At 42.5% G+C, this 20892-nt stretch overlaps 6 protein-coding genes and 1 non-coding gene across 10 annotated transcripts in view; 3 read left to right on the plus strand and 4 right to left on the minus strand.

Annotated features, from left to right (window-relative positions):
• The window catches only part of LOC142901852 (ras-related protein Rap-2c), a 114910-nt gene that overhangs the window by 64738 nt on the left and 29280 nt on the right, over positions 1-20892 (plus strand). The window lies entirely within an intron of this gene.
• On the minus strand, positions 593-4255 carry dnajc4 (DnaJ (Hsp40) homolog, subfamily C, member 4). 3 transcript variants are annotated; one of them, XM_076046385.1, is made up of 8 exons: positions 4178-4255; positions 3576-3646; positions 3109-3234; positions 2913-3003; positions 2337-2518; positions 1709-1870; positions 1464-1550; positions 593-1350 (listed from the first exon to the last, which is right to left on the minus strand). In XM_076046385.1, the coding sequence occupies exons 3-8, from the start codon at positions 3198-3200 to the stop codon at positions 1254-1256; spliced, it is 711 nt and encodes a 236-aa protein (XP_075902500.1). In that variant the 5' UTR covers positions 3201-3234; positions 3576-3646; positions 4178-4255; the 3' UTR covers positions 593-1253. The 3 variants fall into 3 exon arrangements, with proteins under 3 accessions (XP_075902500.1, XP_075902501.1, XP_075902499.1); XM_076046386.1 differs by lacking the exon at positions 4178-4255 and having other exon boundaries at positions 1709-1867; positions 3576-4154; XM_076046384.1 differs by lacking the exon at positions 4178-4255 and having other exon boundaries at positions 3576-4154.
• Positions 4624-8734, plus strand: nudt22 (nudix (nucleoside diphosphate linked moiety X)-type motif 22). 2 transcript variants are annotated; one of them, XM_076046383.1, is made up of 8 exons: positions 4624-4746; positions 5443-5608; positions 6149-6279; positions 6565-7177; positions 7247-7366; positions 7843-7940; positions 8210-8303; positions 8394-8734. In XM_076046383.1, exons 3-8 carry the CDS (start codon positions 6191-6193, stop codon positions 8532-8534), a joined length of 1155 nt encoding a protein of 384 aa, XP_075902498.1. In that variant the 5' UTR covers positions 4624-4746; positions 5443-5608; positions 6149-6190; the 3' UTR covers positions 8535-8734. The 2 variants fall into 2 exon arrangements, with proteins under 2 accessions (XP_075902498.1, XP_075902497.1); XM_076046382.1 differs by having other exon boundaries at positions 4625-4746; positions 5443-5501.
• LOC142901755 (heterogeneous nuclear ribonucleoprotein U-like protein 2) lies at positions 8094-12668 on the minus strand. The gene is made up of 11 exons (XM_076046381.1): positions 12030-12668; positions 11533-11609; positions 11196-11441; positions 10970-11082; positions 10634-10897; positions 10299-10421; positions 10017-10118; positions 9747-9915; positions 9294-9518; positions 9100-9143; positions 8094-8915 (listed from the first exon to the last, which is right to left on the minus strand). Exons 1-11 carry the CDS (start codon positions 12530-12532, stop codon positions 8847-8849), a joined length of 1935 nt encoding a protein of 644 aa, XP_075902496.1. The 5' UTR covers positions 12533-12668; the 3' UTR covers positions 8094-8846.
• LOC142901779 (transmembrane protein 179) lies at positions 13159-16758 on the minus strand. Its single transcript, XM_076046434.1, has 4 exons — positions 16080-16758; positions 15537-15674; positions 15282-15360; positions 13159-14686 (listed from the first exon to the last, which is right to left on the minus strand). Exons 1-4 carry the CDS (start codon positions 16400-16402, stop codon positions 14495-14497), a joined length of 732 nt encoding a protein of 243 aa, XP_075902549.1. The 5' UTR covers positions 16403-16758; the 3' UTR covers positions 13159-14494.
• On the minus strand, positions 17649-17721 carry trnaf-gaa (transfer RNA phenylalanine (anticodon GAA)). Its single transcript has one exon. It is a non-coding gene; the product is annotated as a tRNA-Phe (tRNA).
• On the plus strand, positions 17840-20603 carry hs6st2 (heparan sulfate 6-O-sulfotransferase 2). Its single transcript, XM_076046433.1, has 2 exons — positions 17840-18871; positions 19238-20603. The coding sequence occupies exons 1-2, from the start codon at positions 18288-18290 to the stop codon at positions 20058-20060; spliced, it is 1407 nt and encodes a 468-aa protein (XP_075902548.1). The 5' UTR covers positions 17840-18287; the 3' UTR covers positions 20061-20603.

The raw sequence follows: 20892 nt of genomic DNA on the forward strand, positions 1-20892 counted from the left end.
TAAAAACAACAAAAAGTCTCTTCTTACTGAGTAACGTTTCATTTCAAGTGAATGTGTGTGGAGACATGCCAACACTGATTCTCAGTCATTATAGCATGTTTGGGTTATGCAGGACACTCAGATGCCACATTAGGGTTAGGCTGTCTGCAAGTTATGCTGGGACGCATTATCTCCAGCTGAGACTTGACAGGACAGGGGAGGAAAACATTGAGAGCTTCTCTTAAAACTTAATACACACACAACTGGTGTAGACAGTTATGAAAAATGAGATGAAAATTTTTTTTTTCCATGATGTCACACAAAAAAACATTCAGGATGTTTTTATTATGTATTGTTCCATTACTTTCGTGTGAAAGTAAATATGGAAATAAACATGTTGCTACAACACAACACAGTTATTGTTAAGGAAGTTGCCATCTTAAAATTATATTAGGGACTTACAAAAAAAAAATCTATCCAATAAAAATACTGCTGGTCAGTCAGTGTGTTATGGCTGCAAGAGAACCAATGACATTTGTTTTGAAAGGCACAATTGCAGGCTGCCTTCTTTTTGAAAAAGAAAACGAAGCAGTGTTAATGAAAAACTGAAACGTTATAACTTGAGAACATTAGACATTTTAATAATTCCGTATTCCTCAAGTAGTAGTAAGGCATCAAAAAGAAGAAACAAAATCATAAAAACGAAGTAAATGTTGGCTCAGGGGAAGCCTTTTGTCAGTTTTTATGAACCATTTCTTCTACTCAAGTTTCACATTTCAAGAGCCTTAACAGTATTATAGTAATTACTGTAACCGCTTTGACACTTTTCAAGTCATATCTCAGTTGGATATCAACTTCAAGAAGACAGCAATTTTCACAGACCATCCATGGTCACACTGCACCTTTTCTCCATGGAGAATTAGTCTTAAAGAGCCTGGTATTGATTTTAAAGATGAAACTTTCGGTCCAGCAACATTTGCTGTTCAGAGTTCGTTTTCATCCATCCAGTCTGATGTGATGAGAGGTTGGTGTGCACATCGTCACGTCACTTCAAACATTCTGGGAACCATAAATACTTTTAAAAACTGCTCCTGTTTGACAGAGTTCAGCTTGAAGAAATAGTCCCACACCACGCCCATTATGAGCTGCATGTCCTTATCAAAGGACACAAAATAAAGTTAAAATAATACTAAAATTGTCCAAGATTCAGTCTGCCACCAAAAGGCAGCACTGGCGGTCCACTGTCCCACAGCACAGGTGGAGATGCTTCCCGTCTATTTGTCCACTCCGTCATTGTGAATCTTGTATTTTTCCAGAAACTCGTTATGCTTCTGCCGCAGGATTTCGGTCTGCTTCTTGAAGCCATTGACCCTGAGACACAGCACAGAACAACATTTCAGATTAAGCTTCAAAATTAAGTGTCACAAAGAAAAATGTCTTTAGACAGTGTGTAAGGATGAAGATGAAACTCTGGCTGCAGTCACCTTGCCCTTTCTTTGGATTCATTGTAAATATCTGTGATGATTCGATCTTTCTCATCCATGAAGTTGTTGTGAACTTCTTCCAGCTTCCTGAAAGAATCAAAAATACTTGAGTCAGTCAAGACAGACCTAAGAGAATAGTGTTTACTAGAACCTCAAATGAATTACAGGGATGATCAGATTCATTGCAATGAATCGGTGAAAAAAATATCCTTTGAGGTCTGACTAAGAAGTGAGATATTTAATACCTGAAAAAGACTAAATGGGCTCCGATGCTGAGAAACATGGCAATGACACAGTAGCCAACGAGGCGAAAGTTCCTTTTTCTCTTCTTCTGAAACTGCTCTGCTGACATCTCCTGCGCGTGAGACTGGTGAAACTGCTCCCAGTAGCGCATGTTGTCCATACTGCTGGTACAAAAATTAAAGTTAGATCAAAACACAAAGCTTGATAGATTGTACAAACTATTAAAGTTAACCTGAAAACAAACCACTCACACATCTGAGTGACGCACACCAGTTGAAGCTCCCACATTATGCACATTTTATTGTAAGGAAGTGTCCACACATTGTGAATTTTGCTTCATGAGGTACATTATGGGATATTTGACACGATCAGACTATCTGCTCGTTTATCCTTGCGGGTGTGGCACCTTATTTTAAGATTATCTAGAAATAATAATACTTTTTTTTTTTAAAAAATCTGTCCAATCATAGCACGGTTGGTTTTGGTTCCTTGAGAGACATCAGAAAAAGAGCATCATGCACACTATAAAGCCACAGCAGAATTCATCAGTTTGGGTTTGCTGGATGGAAAGATGATAGCCCCACATTATTCAAGCCTCATGAGCACCAACAGCTTGTGTTTTATCTTCACCTGGCTCCGGGACTTGTGTAACTGGAAGTAGATCTGAAGGCCTGGCCCCTACCATACGAATGCCTGATCTTGGTGTCATACTCCTTTCTGCTCAGCTCCTTGCTCAGCACCCGGTATGCCTCGTTTAGCGCCACAAACTGGGTGTGCAGCGCTGGGTTAGATGGGTCTCTGTCTGGGTGCATCTGCGTGATATTATGGTGAAAAGAATGAAATGATCCTCCTGTTAAGGCAAATGAGCACATGCCATTCCTTTTCGACGAAGGATAAATCTTAGCCTCCCTCAAACTTTCTGAACAAAAATGTAAAATATGTACACACAGCCTTTACCCTGGACAGCGCACAATAAAAGCAAACGGAAGTCAACGAGGCCGCTGCTGGAATATTTGGAGAAGCTATGCTGCCCCCCTCTGGCACAACATTTCACATAGCATACTTGAGAATAAAAACGTGACCGTATGGCGTATTCTTTTATGTGATTCTATGCTGGTTATAAACCAAACTGCCCCTCACAGGGATTAAAAAAAAAAAAAAAAAAAAAAAAAGTTTACTGAGACAAAGACTAAGAATTCTATCTACCTTCTTAGATTTCTCAAAAAATGCATTTTTAATTTCTTCCACACTGGCATCAGTTTTCACACCGAGGACATCGTAGTAGTTTACAGCCTTTCTGTGGAAAGAGAGTAAAGGACATAAAACCATGAGGGTACAGAGTACAAAAAAATGCAGACGCAACAATGATTTAATCTTTAACTTTAAGATACTTAAACCCTACCTGTGTGCATAGCTCTGAGAGAGAGGACGCATAAAACTCTTCCAGCACCAAAAACAGCTCTGATACAAACGCAGCTGGGCTTCCAACTGCATGATGGGGAATTCCTGAGCTTCAACACAAGGTGACCTGCATCACAGATGGGTTGTTTTAAATTTCAAGATATTCAAAGAAAGTCGAACGTAAAAAAGCTCGAGAAACTGTTCAGTGGAGACTTGTGCAAAGGCACTGATTCTAAACTCTGATTTGGGCTTGGCATCTTTTACAGTCATATTTGAATTAATAATGATTACAAATAACAGCATCGATTACCTGTCATCCACTATTTAGCAGTTGTGTATTTTTTCTATTATTGTAGTGTTGCTGTTTTTACTTTTAGATTCTATTTTGTTCAGTTGTGCACCGTGGGGCAAAAATTTAGATCCTCAAGAAGCATCACTATGTTGTTTAGTTCAGAAAAGGCTTTCTACCTTTCAGTGCGTTTCCATTGAAAATGGATGCTGTCAACAGCGGGTCGTGCATGTGCTGCCACGTGACCTGGCTTTGGAAAGACAGCAGGTGAAGCGAATGAGATAGGACTCTTTGTTTTATAAAAACAAACAAACAAACGCTATGGCACTATGACGACCAGCAAAGCCGGATTTTTAGATCTAAGACCCGTAAAAATTACTCATTCATGACGCCAGCATGTCGTTTGATTATCTTACGTGTTTTGTGTTAATACGTTAGTTACCCAAATTTCTCCAATATGGGATAAAGGCTTCTTCTTCGTCTAGACATTACGTAATTTCATTGTTTGGCTGGACATTTGGGCGTAAACCATCGCATGAGAATAAAAAGCAGGCATTTATCAGGGAAAGAACACTTTGTTCTGCCACCTGAGCAGCACAGCTGTGTTAAAACAAACCCGGATCAGACTGAAGCCCTCCAGCGACTCGGTTAGCCGGCTGATATTGGGCTAATATAGCAAGCAGCTGCGTTGTGTCACAAGCAACAACAACCAACTACATGTGCGACAAAAGCGGGCAGCAACATACAATGAATAAAATTTGATCAAAGTTAAGGGACATACCACAAGAACCCAGTTTCATAACATTAGCTTCCCCGTTCCTGTTGCATAAACTCCGTGTAGTCAAGTTAACTTGAATCTACGACAAAGAAAATCAAAATACAATCCTTCAAAACAAGTGTACTCATTTTACCAGCTACAAGACGTTAGAGGGACTATGGCTTTTCGTTTGTTTGATAATATACCATGTTTCCTTCTCTTCAATGAATACAATTGACATTGACATTAGTATTACTAAAATGGGTGATTCATAACCACTTTTGTTTAATCGGGCTTTTATTTTGACAACAACCGGACGTTACTCCAAACACATGGTTAGTACAAACTCGATTGTGCTTCGGCGTACTTACATCAAACGTGTATTCTGTTTTGAACTATGAAATATATTTACAGATAAATTATCATATAATTTAAAAATAAATACAAAAAAATGTATACAATCCACTTGCACTACAGTTTCTTCACCACTGGGTGGTGATCGTGAGTTTAGATTACCATCTGTCTAATAAAGAGGAAGAAGCTGATCCTCTGCGTAACCACCAGACAGGAACCAGCAGCCACTTTGGATGAACGTAAGACAACATTTTAAACCTTGTTGAGTAAACGTTATTGTCCGTTTTTGGCTTTTCCTTTCAAAAATAAATAATAAAATCTCGGTGCTGCGTTTCGCCACTTTATTGCCGACTTTATCCGGAAAGGCCGTTCTGTTTGTCTTGAGGTTCCCTAGATAAACTAATAAATGAAGTTCAGTAGTCGGGCCACATTATTTTGAAACCTGATAGTATAGATAAGTAAACAGTAGCAGAGCCAATCTTTTGTAATTGATTCATTATGATCAGTCGTTTAACACAAGAAACTACGTCAGACTAGAACTTGATCTTACGTCATGACTAATAAGCGCAGCTTATATTTTAATAGCTTTTATTGTTTATTCTCCTGAATACGAGTAGTATAGTAGTAGTTACTGTTGTAGTATTGTTCTGCATTTTATTTGATGTACATATTACATCAAATTGAAATAGACGAAGCTCGTCGTGAAAGATCAAGATCTAGGTCTACTCTGTGTTTTACGTGAAATGACGTGGGGTTTTTTAAAGCTGTATTTTCTGCCCCAATCCTTCCAGTTAGGTAATAATAATAATAATAATAATGATAATAATAATAATAATAATAATAATAATAATAATAATAATAATACAGCACATGAGATGTGTCTCCAGAAAATGGTGTGTTTTGTGTTAAGTCATGTTTATGTCATGTTTCAAAAGGCAGCCGAGGTTGGTGAATTCCTTCTGTCTAGAGACAACGCATGTGATGGCAGATTGGGGTATGGACACTTCCTTTGCTAAGTTCAACTCACAGAACTCGCTCAACAGACAGACGAGAAGCTTTCGGGCTAAGAATGTTTGCTCACCATGCAAGACACACACACAGGTGGGCGTGCCTGTTGGCAGTACAATCATTTGATGTTCTTATCTCTATCTTGTGGCCCTGCAATGAACTGGCAACTTGTCCAGGGTGTACCCTGCCTTCTCCCTAAAGACAGCTGGGATAGGCTCCACCAGACCCCCATGACCCTGAATAGGAATAAGCGGGTATAGAAGATGAATGAATGAATGAATGAATGGATGAATCTCTTAGAGAAACAATAATGCACAGCCACACACCTTCCCCTGGGTGGAATGCTGCAGCCATTACGACACCTGCCAAAGGTTAATTGCTACTGTACAAGTCCATCCGTGTGTAAACAACCCTCTTCCGCTGCTGAATCAACTAGCACATGGCACATTGTACACAGGGCCAACTTGGCTATTTGCATACGTTATGTAGAAATATAAATACTGTTTGAATTGTGTTCCTGCTTGTGTCTGCACAGACATGAGCAGAGTTTTAAAACTCTCATTTCTACAGTGTACAATGTTCTCATACAGTGGCTTGTGTCTCCCCTCTGGTGTTTTTGTATCTAAATATAAGACATCAGAGTAGTTGGTGTTTTTTTCTCTACTTAATCCGAAAATGATGGACTCTGAAGTGTCTGTTCTGCTGCACTGTGCTGCCTGGAAGGGTCTGCTGAAGTCGCAAGTACAAGTGGAGCTCTCTGACAGGTAGCCGTACAAATCCGCTTCTTTGTATACTGAATGTAAGACTGGGTGACTGGGCCAGGACAAGTACATATTGCTAGTAAATAAAAACGTTTTAAATATAACTGCTTTTGATCTTGATTTATGTGAAATTGATAAACATTTTAATATGAATTATATTTTAAGCAAGTAGTAACCATTTAATTTTACGAACTGATTTGCTAGAAATAACAAAATTGTATTGTCTGTCTCCTATGTAAATACAGTATAGAAATAATGATTGTATTTAAGTAAATTTTCCCTCCCCAGATATAACAGACAGACGGATCCAACCCTGGAGCGTCAGATAGAGGAGGTCTGGACACAGCGAGTGTCCAAGGAACCGTGGCTTTTCAATGGGTCCAAGTTCAGACTTCACTCTTTTTGTTTAGCCTCTCCATCTGCAACCACATCATCCTGTGCCTCTCCTGAACACCAGCCAAGCATGAATTCAGCCCCCTTCTCTCTTGTGAGCGCCATTCAGAAGAAGCAGGACATGGACATAAACTGCCCAAAAAGAACGAAGGGACAATTTTGTCCCAGTTGTCCTGTTCAGAACGCTTTGGACAACAGCAACACCCCTGTGAATCAGGAAGAAAGTGGAGAAAATGCAGACTGGGACCTGGTGCCGGCCCTCACTCTGAAAATGGGCCTGACTTGTTACAAAGACTACCTGGGAACAAACTGGTCATGTCGAGCAGCGGAGCTCCGCCAGCAGGGGGGGACAGAGTTTGAAGACCCACTAGCGCTGCTGGCTCAGCCACTGGGCGTGGGCGCCATTCTGTGCACTGCTGATGGTCAGGTGGTGCTGATCAGGAGGAGCCAGAAGGTGGCAGAGGCTGTGGGACTCCTGGATATTCCTGGCGGACATCCAGAGCCAAAGGTGACATTAAATAAATGTCAATGAATTGTCTCTAGTCTGTGTTGTTCACACCATGTCTGCCGTCTTCAGGTGGTGTGTGAGCGTCTCGGCCAGGTGGTGAATGAGGACCAGATCAGAATAGATATGATGGAGCGGAGGGCCGTCGTCTCAGAGCTGTTCTCATCGATTTGTGCTGAGATCAGAGATGAGGTTAGTTTCTTGGAAAACTATAGTCTAAGTTGACAACATTTGATTTGCTGCCATCAGGATTTCTTGGTAAATTATAAGCAGTTTTAACAAATTACTTAAACGTAATGTTTTACTTATGTCCTTCAGGAAATTCCCAATACATTTGTAATTAAATATTTTTTGTCACTAGTCTGGCTGGTATTTAGACAGTAAAAATATACACAGCAATTTTTCACATCTTGGACACATCAGATACATTGTGATTATTTTGAATCATAAAACATTAATATAGTGATTGTTTTAAAGGTTCTTTTAAGCACTAGTTTGAGAAAGTCAAAAGTCAGGTTTACAAGAAATAAACTCACTTTTAAGCAGGCACATGATCTGTCTTATCTTTTGCCTGTACTGAGTTAGAAAACACAAGATTATTGATTCAACACAGCTTTCATGCAATCCCTCATTTCCTTCATTCTGTCTACCTTCCTGCTCATCTCCAGGTGAATGTTCCGCTGACTTCCCTCAGAGAGCCTCTGCTATTGGGTGTCGCCTTGAATCACACCAGTGCTGGCAGACCGAGCGCCGAATTCTACGTCAGGTTCTCATTTCCTTAATTTATCAGCCTAAAATATTATTATTTCATTCAGTTGGAAAATATTTCCATCGTGGCCATATTGACCAAGACTCGTTAGCCTCATCTGAACAAGTACTGAAGTCTACACACAGTGGAAAAAAACACTTGAAACGCAAATGTGTTTCATTAATTTATTTATCGAACTGTTGCACTGTGGCGTTCAGCCGAAAAATTGTGACGTATGTTTGCATAGAATTGCTTTAGAGAGACGTGTTATTTCTGCTTGTGCTCAGTTGCTCCCTGACATCCGATGAAGTCAGAAAGCTGTACTGGAAAGGAGGACCAGAGGCCAACGAGTCAACGGACATCGTCTTCCTCAGCAGAGAGGTGAGCAGTCCCCAAATACTGCTGCAGAGCTAATGTACGTGAAATTTAAAAAGTTTTAAATTAAGTATTTTGTTTCCCTGAACTTGGCAGGAGGTGCTGCAGCTGGACAGAAACAGCCACCTGTGGTCAGAGTTGTGTCCTTCTGCTAAAGGAGCCGTGCAGCTTTATCAGACCGTGAAGCTCGATGCAGAGCACAGCCAGTGGAGTGCCCACAACTCTGCAGCCATCTGATTACGTTATATGAGTGAACACAAGCAATTAACTGTAGAGACCCTGGAATCACAGCTGGGGTTGGGTCTTTAAATTATGCTGCTGTTAAAATCGTGATAAAACACTGTATTTTTTTATAATCATTTGTACAATTTACAACAAAAATAAAAATGCTGCATTTAGAAATATTTTGCAGTAAAATGTGTTTATGCTTGCCTAAATGGAGTGTGTTCCTGCAGTTTGAACTATTATCAGCTCTCCAGTTGAAAAGGCAAAGCGGCCAAACTGTCCTGGTGATCTCAGGTTGTGCAGTCAACATCCGTCTCTTTATCTTCACCAGTAAACTGTACTGTGGGCAAAGTCTGTGTCGCTGACGCTCTGGTCCTGATGAGTCACATTCCACTGAAATAGAAAAAAACAACAGCATCTTAACACAGCTTCAGGGCATCTTCTTTTTAATTAACTACAAATGTCACCGCCACTTGAGAATATTTACTGGGCCATATTTCTATTAGGATGTCTCGAACAGGAAGATTTCTCAAGCCGCAGGATTTAAAAAGTTTCTGTGGAATCTTACACCACTTACATAAGTGGGCTGCTGCCTCCATGATGCTCTTGAGTTGTTCCAGCCTACAGAGACCAAAAAGAAAAAGAGATCAAACTTGCATCTCAAATGGTCAAGTGTCCCAAAAACAAAACACATTTGCTGTGTCTCAATTCAACTCAAGGACGCAGAACCTGAATTGAGACACAGCAACTGTGTCATTTTGTGGCTCTGACCTTTAGAACCCGTCCACTGCATCCTGTGTGACGCTGGCGGGCCGTGAGCGTAAGGTCTCTTCTTGTTGAGTCTGGCTTTCTTCTCAGGTTTGGCGTTTGGGGGCAACAGTCTGTGAGCCTCGTCCTTGAATTCCTGCAGGAGCTTCAGTGCTTTTTCCGGAGACAGCTCCACATATTGCAACTGCTCCAGCAGTTCACTCTCCTGCTCTGGAAGACTGCAGCTCACTGGTAGACAGAAGGATAAGTGAAGGAAAGATTTAGAAAGCATATTTGAACCAACTCCTTGTAGATGGTGGTATATATCACTTCTTTGATGTCAGTGATTGAAGTTGTCTGTGCTGTTGCACAAACTCCAACACTCTTGAGCTATAAACTCATTTCTCTTTTTGTCTGAGGTTTACTCAGGCCACTGGCCTAAAGCAATCTCAGTCATCAGTGACATGGAAGCGAAACCTTGAAGTTTGAGCAGCGCCGTCTCAGGGATCTGCTCTCTATCAGCGGTCTGGTGCTGGAACAATCGTCTTCTCCAATCGTCCACTGACGGAAACACAACCACCGCCTTCCGCCTGAAGCCTGAAAACAACTGAAGCTTGTGACGACGTGCGGAGAAGAGGATGTTGCACTGCAAGGCAGAGGGAACACAAGAACAAAAAAAAAAGTTCAACAGTTTCTTAAATTGTACTCAAAATATGTTACACATGTGTGAAGGTCAATTAAATGTACCTGATCAAGAATATAGTTGCCAGGTGTCCGTGCTGCAATTTTGATCAAATCAGTTAAACAGTGTGAGGCCTGCTGCAGCCTGCTGTCACTCTGTCTACCTCTCTACACACACACACACACACACACACACACACACACACACACACACACACACACACACACACACACACACACACACACACACACACACACACACACACACACAGCAAGTATTAGAGGATCAGTGGTAATCAAGCATTATCTCGAAGTAATACAACACAGAATAAAACAGCAGTTACTTACAATCAGACAGGTGAGAATCTCCTCTGTGCCCAACAGCCTGTAGTGTTTCTCAGGATGCTGCTTCATGTGATTTCTGGCCCAGTGGCTTTTCCCTGAGCCAGGAAGGCCAACCATCAACAGGACCTGTTAAAGTAGAAAATTTAGCAATGAGCAACAGATTAAAAATCAAATGAAAGACCAAAATTCTATAGCTTGTCTATATCTTACAAGTCTACTTTAATTATTTTTTTCCAGACAAAATTAGACATCAAGAGGCCTTGAAATAATTGTGATTTGCCCATTATCTTTATTTTAAAATAAATGAAGCTGCAAATCCAGCCGCTACAGTCTCTGACCTCACACTGCGCCCGTGAAGTCGGCCCAGATGCAGCGGCCACCCTCTGTCCTCTAGGAAGAGCAGCCAGTTGTGTAAACCCCTCTGGGCCAGGATACCATGGAGGACTGGTGGGGTCCAGGTGGACTCTGACCGCACAGCTCTTGCAGAGGACGTGAGGGAACAGAGCACGACCCGTCAGCGCTGGAGCGCCAACCAAGAAGGCTACACCCGTGAAACGACCATTCTTAGAGAAAGAAAGTTGGACAGCATCTGTGGAGAAAGACTGTCACACAAACGAAAGGGGTGAGAGAGGTGGTGAAGGCGTCGAGCTCGGAAAACAAGAGGTGTCACTCACAGCATAACAGCCAATAATGTCCCCCACGGACAAGGGTTCACCAAAGTCCTCCTCAATCCCACTTGACACCTTTTTACCCAACGTGTCATATGCAAAGGATAATTCATCCTCACCTGGTGAAAGACAGAGACCAAAACAGAGAAGCCAGTAAATAGTGCAAAATGTCACAAACAAGAAGAACTTTTGCATGTATTGAAATCTAGTACCTCAAGAACCTCCATCTTACCCAGCAACGTAGAGGAGCCGGCCACAGACCAGCCGACTCTCAGGCCAGGAGAACCCACATCTTCTGGTTGCAGCTCCAAGTGTGAGGTCGGCGGTGCTCTCTCCACCCTTACCTCGAAGCCCACCCGGCCTCGCAGCACGCCGTGGGTGAGTCGGCAGCCTGACCACAGCGAGGGGAACTGAGCACAGTACCGCGGCATACCACACGCACCGTCAGGAGCCACCTCAAAGTGGAGGTGACCGTCATCTGCACCCACAAGGAAGGTCCGGGATTTAGAATCAAACTGGAGAAGTGGGGGAAATGAGGGTTCCTTAAGCAAGACCCTGGTAACACTTACGTGGATTTAATCGAACTATATCTTCATTTTCCTTCTCTGCGTCCTCTCTTTCAGCTGGGGGTTGAGGTGATTTGGCTCTGGTTAATTAAAAAAAAAAAAAAAAAAAAAAAGTTGAAATGTGACCCTTTAGAAGTCAACTTAATGTCAGAGGATAAATGTTTAGGGTGTTTTTTTTTTAATACCGTTCTTCAATGTAAAAATGGGTCACATTGGACCCTCAACATTAAGGGTTAAATAATGTGTTCCTTACACATTTTTTCATTGTGAAATTTTAGTTGATCAATTAATCGATCGATAAGGTCAATCAACTAACGAATAATGAATTAATCAATCATTTGCATCCCTACTGTGCATCATGATAGTGAAAATCTCCAGTGTAACTGATTATTCAAATCCAAACCTTTGAGTACTGTCAGTGACAGCCTTGGAAGACCCTAAATATCAATACTTTTTTCAAAACAATTTTTGAGCAATACTTGTTGCCATCGTAGATCTACCTTTTGTAGCGGATCTCCTCTTTGAACTCATAAAATGCTCTCCCTCGACCCCTCTCCTCCACATCGGGACCCCCCGCTGCTCCACTCTGTTCCATGTCTGCATCTCCATCCTGCGGCTGATGCACCAGTCCACTTGTAGAGATGAATTCGGGGTTTTGCTGTGCAGTTGTTGGACTCGAGTCAGTCTCCGTTTGCGTAGCCGTGTCCGTAAACTCCTTAGTAGGCACTACATCGCAGCGCGGAGTGACACCAGCCACTGAGCAAGACTCAGGTGGTGGTGGGGATTCTGCCTCTAGGTTGACTGTCTCAAACTTGTTCGCTGAAGTGTCATCTTGTGGATTAATCTCAGTCGTCTCTCCCACTTCTGCATCTGGTCTCGCCTCGTGAAAAGACCACAGCCTGACCACCAACTCAGCTTTCAGTCCTCCAGAATCCAAGCCGAGTTCTCTCAGTTTGGAGCGCAGGTCGGGAACTTTTAACTTTTTAATATCCGCTAGTTTCATTGCCACGGCGTGAATGTAAAAGCTTTTTCTGATGAATTGTAGCTACTGAAGTAAAAGACACTTAAATTACGCTTACTAAAGCAAGAGAAAACAAAAATACTATTCAATATGGTGCCCTATTTTGTGATTGGTTATTCGCTTCTTCTTCCCTTCCACTTTTAGGGAAAGATGCTTTTCCGGTTTCAGCTATTCGTGCCACCAGATGGTTAGAAATGGTACTGCACTTTGACATGTGGACTCCTGGTTGACCCACATTTCGGTCAGCCTGGATTATCTTCCCCTTAGAATTTTAAATGAACTAACATCGCAAAAATAAAGGTAACTTCAAGAAGACTGTGTCAACTACATAACCATGGTGAGTTTTTGCATCTGTTTCCTGAACGAACAGTTGGAATTAACATTTCCATCATATTTACTTCTTAAAAAGTAGGTAAAGTCAAAAATGAAGGAAAAACTATATATATACATATATATATGCACACATACACACACACATTTTATATGTGTGTGTGTGTGTGTGTGTGTGTGTGTGTGTGTGTGTGTGTCCATGTTGGAAATTTCTGAAGTTCTACCTGCACATAATAAAATACATTTTCAATGTATTTGTATCTCAGCACTCAGGCAACCAGTTTTACAAAAGGACTTTTATTTTAACAAACAGAAAGGGAAAAAGGAAGCACAAACAGGAATAATTTAAAAGCTCAAACATTTACAGCAATATACAAAAACTGTAACATATTATTTATGGCATCACTGTCCAAACCTCACCTACATCAAGATATCTTGATCCACTGTCTGTGTGTCATTACAGCCACTTTGGTCAATAATAACAATGAAGAAATTCAGCACAACTCTGATTCATTTGTTTTTGTAACTCAGCAAAGTTCTTCTTTCCACGTCACCGACTCATTGGCTCCACACAAATCTCTCATAACTAACAACTATTTATATGCTACACACTCCTGAAGGATAATTTGAGAGGATTTAGTGCTTCATCAAGGTTGTGGCTGTGTCCACACAGACAGCATCATACACCAAACATCTCTGGACGAGGGACGGTCAACAGTGATGTTCTTCTTCCGTTACACAACAGAACATTAACGCCATGCTCACACAGTGAGCCTGTTTCTCCTTGTAAATGGTGGCTCGGTCACACTCACACCACATGCTTTACATTAAAACTCCTCAATGCAACATCTGAGTTTTCCACCCAGATGCAACGCAACATCTCCCTGATGAAGATTCGGCTGTACAAATTGTAAACATTCGTGCAGACTTCATCTGTACAAAGTAGACAGTCAGAAGGGTATTTGTTGTCTGGCAACATGGAAAATAACTGCTTGTAAATAAGAGAGTCATGACATCACTTTGTAAGCCTTTTTCAGCCTGTTCCCTGTCATTTATAAAAATCCCTTTCATATCAAAGTCAGAAATAATTTAATTCTACCTCAGCTTTTTAAAAAACTTAAAAACAAAAATACTGAAGTTTTTGATGGTTTTCTTTTTTGATAAACTCAAAAAATGGAGGGCTGATGCAATAAATGCATATGACCTCAGAGAGAACAAAATTCCATAAGAAGTCCTAATTAAAGTACATATTATGTAGAATACAGTGTGATAGTGGGTATAATAGTGAGAATAGTTCACTAGATTCCGCAACTTTTAAAACTGTGACTGATTTAGATTTTAGTTCGCATATTTTAGTTTCTTGATGGAGAGACGGTCAAACAGACACACTAATTCATAAAAGTCTTTGGCATTTGCAAAACTAAGTCAACAGTTAATGTTCTGCTAAATTTATGGTTGTTTCAGTTTACTACTGTTGGCTTTGTATGTTAAATAAAAGCATAAACCCACATGTCCATACAGTGAAATCACAATAGAGGTAAAACGCAAAGGTCAAAAACAACATGATCTGTGGTCCGGGCACGATCTTATTTGACCAACTCAAACACGTCCCTGTCAGACTAGAACAGTCGGTGTCGCTGGAGGAGGGGAGGGGGAGCCGCTGTCTGAAGGGCTGTGTCCCAGCAGCAGCTCCTTCTCTCGGGGCCGACACGGCCTACTGATGTGCTGGCTGTGAGAGTGGTAGAGCCGCAGGAAAGCCAGGACGGACTGAGCAAACCACAGAGCCGTCACGCACCACAGAGACACCTGAGGACACATCAGACACATGACCAGGACACGCACGTGATGGGTGAGAGGTTCTCCTCCACTGATTAAAAAATAACATTGCAGATAGAAACCAATGACTTCGCCTTCATCCTGAATTCAAATTGACTCGTTTTTAAATTGTATGGGAGTGAATTATATATAAATTCAGCCAGAGTATTGAAAAGAAGTGAATCATCTATGTCCAATTACTCTTAATTAAAAATGTAATAATTAATGTTCCCCTGCAGCCGGTGACTGGGTGCAGCCAGGACGACTTGAGAGCAGGACATCGTTATGTAACATTGCTGAACACGCGTGTGGTGACCTTAGACCTAATCACATCACTTCGGTCCGGGGTTCTCATGTGACAACACTAGTTCGATTGACTGTTGGTTGTCTATCAGTTGCTTGACAAAATGTAGAAGATGTGAAAGGACATGCACGTAAAAAACAAATTTGTTACTGCCCACAAAATGTTCTAAAATATTTAAAAATTTTATTTTATTTTAGACCGCTTATAGTTTGTAATGTTAATAGTTTGTAAAAGGAAAACCAATCTAGATTTGACCAAATGGCAGAAGAAAAAAAAACTTACCTCTGCCAGGCTGAGCTCTGTGTAGAAATAGGAGGTGTCCACGTCCAGATACAGGGCAACAGACTGAGACTCTGCACAGCTTGGGGTGAAAGAAAAATGATAGAAAATAGAAAAATAAATACAATTTGATTATACAGTGTAATACAGTTGATTTTATAGCTGCTGATCACTCCTCTAAGGACTCTAACGACCAAGATCCCCAAAAAGCGTTATTCAGGATGATCCCAACAAGCTTATACATGTGTATTATATTACCTGTATGGCCGCATATTGTGATCAGTCACAGTGTCACACCAGGAAGCCAGTCCCAGAGACAGGATGACACTGGCCCCTCCAGACAGGAAGAGCACACACACACTCAGCAGCACCGTCAGGAAGGACGAAAACAGGGTGCTGAGTAGAAACAGGCAACAAACACTGGTGTTGATACAGGTAAAAGCTGTAGATAACCAACAGGCAACTTTTGGCATAAAGGAATCAGTCAAATAGCAGAGAGATTATCATTATTATCATTATTATTATTATTATTATTATTATTATTATTATTATTATTACTACAGTTTTAATAACGTACAATGATTACAATCATAAGCTATGTATTATTTCTGTATAAAATATGTTGTCTCGCAAAATGTAGTAAGAAGTAGCTGAAAGTGCAGTAATATAGTGTAATATAGTAACACATTATACAATGATACAAAATCTCTGCAAGGTCTGGCCACTGCTGCAGCGTTCAAGAGTGGCGGCATTAGGGCAGAAGTAGGTCAGCGATGATGCGCGTCAACTCCGGGGACTCACTCGTCGTGTCGTCCGTGCAGATAGAAGAGGCACCTCCAGCTCTGGGCGGCTCCGTACAGCACCGTGAAAATGCCCACGAACGTGGCGAACTGGCAGGCGGACAGCGGCCCCCACTGCTGCACCACCAGGTGCGGGAGGCCCGCGGGCTGCTCGCCCGACTCGTCCCGCTCCTCCGTCTTCCAGTAGCCGCTGGAGAAGAGCGCGCAGCGGCCTTTGAAGGCGGAGCCGTTGAGGGCCATGGGGACGACCACCAGCAGGCCCGCCACCACCAGCAGGGCGTGAGCCGTGCAGTGGGCGAGCAGCAACCGCCGGTCCAGCTCCATGTCTGAGGAAGTAGTGGCGATACTGAAGATGTTGGAGGGTTGTTGTTGTTGTTGTTGTTTTTTATTATTATTTGTTGGGACGTCAGCGCATCTCCGGCAGTGCTTTCCTCGTGTAGCGGCCAGTGGCTCCGTGCTGATGGGGTATTTAAATAATCAGGGTGTGGACCGAGGCGTGCTTCGCGTTCCAGCCGTTACACAACGCCCATCTGTGGACGCAGATGGGAGGAGATAGAAAAGAGGTCTCACTCTGTTGCAAAATCCACTAAACAATCCACTGAACAAGTCGTTTTTGTTTTTACTGTCTCTGCAAACACATTGCGTCGTGTTACGATACGGATGTAACCACAGAGCCACTGTCAGAATAAGCCACTCTTATTCCACAATGCAACTATAAGCATCATAATAATTCAACCATTTTGTGATTAACCCATTTTCACACTGCAATGAATTCTACTTAAAATGAAAAAAATGGGGAATGATTGATAAAAAAAAACGATTCGTCTTTATAATTGACTGCTGTATATTGATCGTAATATGCATCACTGCGAACAGAAACGCATTTACATTTTCACTGACACCATCTTTAACTGCTTCAGAGCTACTGCCCTTAACTGGAACACGCAAGCTTTATAACAGGCTATGCATGTATCTTTTTATAACTTGATAAGTACATGGAAACGTTTTAAGACGTGTTACCAACTCTTTATTATAACCAGGATGATGCTATTTTTGTATGTTGTCGGAACGTCTTCCTCAAAAGTCGTATATTAGATGCCAGTCGGTCAGAGTGATGCATCTTGTCTTATACAAACGATCACTGATTTCTGAAATTCCTCCAGCCGTGACGTAAAGGGTGACGACCACTGTCGAAAACAAATGGATAGAATAAATCGATCAGTAGTCGGTCAAGCTAGTAACGTAAGCAAGATAAGTTCGCAGACACCACAGGTTTCGGGATGATTTTCATGATGAATTGCAATGTTTATTCAGACGCAAGTGTTGAGAGTAAACATTTACACAGATGTATGTGTAAAATATGTATGTGTACTATGTGCGTAAATTGCGATTGCCTTTGATAAGGCAAGTCCAAAAGTCTGCGATCTAATAAGACGAATACGGAAAGATGCTATACAATAAAGCTATTACTATGTTTAAAAAAAAAAAAAAATAATAATAATAATAATAATAATAATAATAATAATAATAATAATAATAATAAATAAATAAAAATAACGATATATCAAAATGCCGAAACCCGGGATCGAACCAGGGACCTTTAGATCTTCAGTCTAACGCTCTCCCAACTGAGCTATTTCGGCGGTGATACTGCAGAGACCAACCATCCCAATTTAAACAAAAAAGAATACCATCCCCCTAGCCGGTTGTTCTGTTGGTTACAGAACAGCCAGTTCCACTCAATTTACGGATTCACCTGATTTATCGTTAATTCTGTCACCCTAGCTTGACTCTCGTCCCCACTATTTCGGATCCGCAGCCTGTTCAGCGCGGTGACGTAGTTCTCACGCCCATGTTTGGCGCAATGACTGCTGGGAAGAAAGGTCAAGAATCGGTAGCAGGAGACGGGACGGATTTACGACCGCATTAAAAATCACGGCGTCGATCAACAAGCCAAAAAACACGGACATTTTTAACCAGAGCGTGAACGGGAAAAGCGTTTATGTCAATGTTCAAATGGGACTAGTAACTGGAATTTACGGCTGACGTCGTTTGTTTCCTCTAAAAAATGTCGCCAGACTAGCTGGGTGCTAACAGCTGCCTAGCCTGGCTGCGGTGTTATTGTCTGAGCCTTGTTGTGGCTGCGGTTCCCTCGCTGTGGCAGGGCTTTGGACTGCCTGAGTGATGTGTTACTGTCCACCCCGGGAAGATGGATGAAAAGTCCTTCGGCGGCAGCAGCCACCACCACCGGCTCCTTATCGTGCTGCTCATGGTGTTGCTCTTTGGCGTCATCATGGTCCAGTATGTGTGTCCGAGCAGGTCCGAGTGCCAGATGCTTCACCAGCTGGGATCCTGGCTAAAGGACGGCGGTGCGGCGGGTTCCAACCACCGGGACAATGAGATATCAGACGGGCCGCCAAAGGATCCATACATGGCGGAAGACGGTGCCCTTGCTCGTTTTATCCCTCGATATAACTTCACGAAAGTAGAGCTAAATCACGTCGTGGACTTCAACATCAAGGGGGACGATGTTATCGTCTTTCTGCACATCCAGAAAACGGGTGGCACGACGTTCGGTCGCCATCTGGTGCGAAATATCCAGCTGGAGAGACCCTGCGAGTGTCACGCAGGTCAGAAGAAGTGCACCTGTTTGCGGCCAGGTAAGAAGGAGACGTGGCTCTTCTCCCGCTTCTCCACCGGCTGGAGCTGCGGCCTTCATGCCGACTGGACGGAGCTGACCAGCTGTGTCCCATCACGCATGGACTCACGGGAGGTCCCTGAGAACCTGTCCAGGTTGGTCACACACAGATCACTCGCTGAACACGAACGTTGAGATAGTCTTGATTACATGAGAGCAAAGAAAAGTGATGGCAAAAATCATTTAAGTCTGTGGAAAATACCAAAATGTTCCAAAACGTTCTTGTGTGTTGCACCTGAACACTGTAGCCCCCCTTTTTTGAGATGTCAACACCTGCAGCGGCCTGAAGGCAATTTAATCGATGATTAGTCGATTAATTGTTAACATCCCTAATTTGTACATTATTGAACATCTCAACTTGGAGATTAGAATTTAAGATCATTAGTGTAATAAAACTGCAATAAGCACTGCAAAATTGATCTCAAACTAACCACAGCGAATGTGTATTCTGCCCCTGCCAGGAGGAATTACTACTACATTACCATCCTGAGGGACCCCGTGTCGCGATATCTCAGTGAGTGGCGTCATGTGCAGCGAGGTGCGACGTGGAAGGCGTCCCTCCACGTCTGCGACGGACGCTCGCCGACCCTCACCGAGTTGCCGAGCTGCTACTCGGGGGACGACTGGTCTGGTTGCTCGCTGCAGGAGTTCATGGACTGCCCGTACAACCTGGCCAACAACCGACAGACCCGCATGCTGGCGGACCTCAGCCTGGTGGGCTGCTACAACGTCTCGGCCATGAGCGAGGACGAGCGCTGGGCCGTGCTCCTGGACAGCGCCAAGCGAAACCTCCGCGGCATGGCTTTCTTCGGGCTGACCGAATACCAGCGCAAGACCCAGTATCTCTTCGAGCGCACCTTCAATTTGGAGTTCATCACTCCCTTCACGCAAGTCAACGGCACGCGTGCCTCCAGCGTGGAGGTCCCTGGGGAGACGCAGCACCGGATCCTCCAGCTGAACCGCTGGGACGTGGAGCTGTACGAGTACGCCCGGGACCTTTTCCTGCAGCGCTTCCAGGTGGCCCGGCAGCACGAGCGCCGGCAGGCCAGGGAGAGGCGGCAGCAGGAGAGGCGCCGGCTGCGCGTGAGGTTCACCCTGAGGCAGGGGAGGCCGCAGAAGCCCACAGAAAAACCCCGTCAGCCCGAGAGACACCCTGCTGCAACCGTGGGGCGGCAGGGCCGGAAAAGTGACGGAGAGTCGGAAATGCTTCTCCCAGACTGGTGGGATCTTGATGAAAATGCCACAGCTGATGATTACATGGACAACGTGGAGCAGTGGAAGTGACAAGTTCCACAACGAGTGAAGTGTCTTAATAATCAGCGTGCCAACTTCTGCCTTTTTCTGTTGTTCTTGAATTCAGATTATTTTAATATGTAATTTCACTACATTTTTCTTTTTTCTCTCACTACAAACACTTATTTATTGATATTGATTGTATTTCTCGGCAACAATGGACGTTTAAAGATTACACTTTCATAAGGCTCGTTTGGGTTTCTGCAATCGTTTAGGTGTAAGAATCACTTAAAAATCTTGACCTTTTGCTGACTGTCATTTAAATCAAAAGATTGGAAGAAAAAATGTTTTTAGCTAATATTTGTCTTTTTTTTTTAAAGAAAATAATATGTTATAGTTTGTGATTTACAATCCTGCTCTGAGTTGTTGTCTTGTCTGAAACGTGTACGTAATGTACATGTGTTGTCTTTTTAATTACAAAAAAAATGGAATTTTCATAGATACCTCATTTTGTAGCATTAACTGCTAATGCTGAGAAAGCTTGTGTCCCAAGTCTGAACTTTTTATATAAAACCTATTTTACAATGAATGAAACACTGTCCTGTTCTTTATTTTTTTTTAATTTTATATTTGCAGCTGCACTTCAACTGATATACATACTCACAGCTGATTGCTGCAGTCTACTGTACTTGCAAGCCTCTGGCATGCCGGTAGGGCGCGCTGACGTTACGTAAAAAGTCGACTGGGCCTGAATGCGTTTTGAATGTCGTTGGAACAACGATTAGAGAAGTAATATAACGAATCTATTAAAATCACAACAAAATCAAAGACTCACCTCTAACGTGCCTTCCACAAATACACTGTATATATATAGATATATAGA

The sequence above is a fragment of the Nelusetta ayraudi genome, unplaced genomic scaffold (assembly GCF_046127955.1).
Source record: "Nelusetta ayraudi isolate G7.1 ecotype Tasmania unplaced genomic scaffold, CSIRO-AGI_Nayr_v1 ptg000090l, whole genome shotgun sequence".
Classification (NCBI taxonomy): domain Eukaryota; kingdom Metazoa; phylum Chordata; class Actinopteri; order Tetraodontiformes; family Monacanthidae; genus Nelusetta; species Nelusetta ayraudi.

Bases quoted from the DNA above. Each gene is read 5' to 3' on its own strand.
- dnajc4 (XM_076046385.1), bottom strand. From the start codon at position 3,200: ATGCAGTTGGAAGCCCAGCTGCGTTTGTATCAGAGCTGTTTTTGGTGC. The intron at 3,004-3,108 runs GTAGGGTTTAAG...CTCTTTCCACAG, and splicing joins TCTCAGAGCTATGCACACAG to AAAGGCTGTAAACTACTACG. The intron at 2,519-2,912 runs GTAGATAGAATT...AATATCACGCAG, and splicing joins TTTTTGAGAAATCTAAGAAG to ATGCACCCAGACAGAGACCC.
- LOC142901779 (XM_076046434.1), bottom strand. From the start codon at position 16,402: ATGGAGCTGGACCGGCGGTTGCTGCTCGCCCACTGCACGGCTCACGCC. The intron at 15,361-15,536 runs GTAATATAATAC...TTTCACCCCAAG, and splicing joins CACAATATGCGGCCATACAG to CTGTGCAGAGTCTCAGTCTG. The intron at 14,687-15,281 runs GTAAGTTTTTTT...ATGTGTCCTCAG, and splicing joins CAGAGCTCAGCCTGGCAGAG to GTGTCTCTGTGGTGCGTGAC.
- LOC142901755 (XM_076046381.1), bottom strand. From the start codon at position 12,532: ATGAAACTAGCGGATATTAAAAAGTTAAAAGTTCCCGACCTGCGCTCC. The intron at 11,442-11,532 runs GTAAGTGTTACC...TTGTGGGTGCAG, and splicing joins TATAGTTCGATTAAATCCAC to ATGACGGTCACCTCCACTTT. The intron at 10,422-10,633 runs GTCAGAGACTGT...CTACTTTAACAG, and splicing joins CTTCACGGGCGCAGTGTGAG to GTCCTGTTGATGGTTGGCCT.
- nudt22 (XM_076046383.1), top strand. From the start codon at position 6,191: ATGATGGACTCTGAAGTGTCTGTTCTGCTGCACTGTGCTGCCTGGAAG. The intron at 7,178-7,246 runs GTGACATTAAAT...TGCCGTCTTCAG, and splicing joins GCGGACATCCAGAGCCAAAG to GTGGTGTGTGAGCGTCTCGG. The intron at 7,941-8,209 runs GTTCTCATTTCC...GCTTGTGCTCAG, and splicing joins AGCGCCGAATTCTACGTCAG to TTGCTCCCTGACATCCGATG.
- hs6st2 (XM_076046433.1), top strand. From the start codon at position 18,288: ATGGATGAAAAGTCCTTCGGCGGCAGCAGCCACCACCACCGGCTCCTT. The intron at 18,872-19,237 runs GTTGGTCACACA...TGCCCCTGCCAG, and splicing joins GTCCCTGAGAACCTGTCCAG to GAGGAATTACTACTACATTA.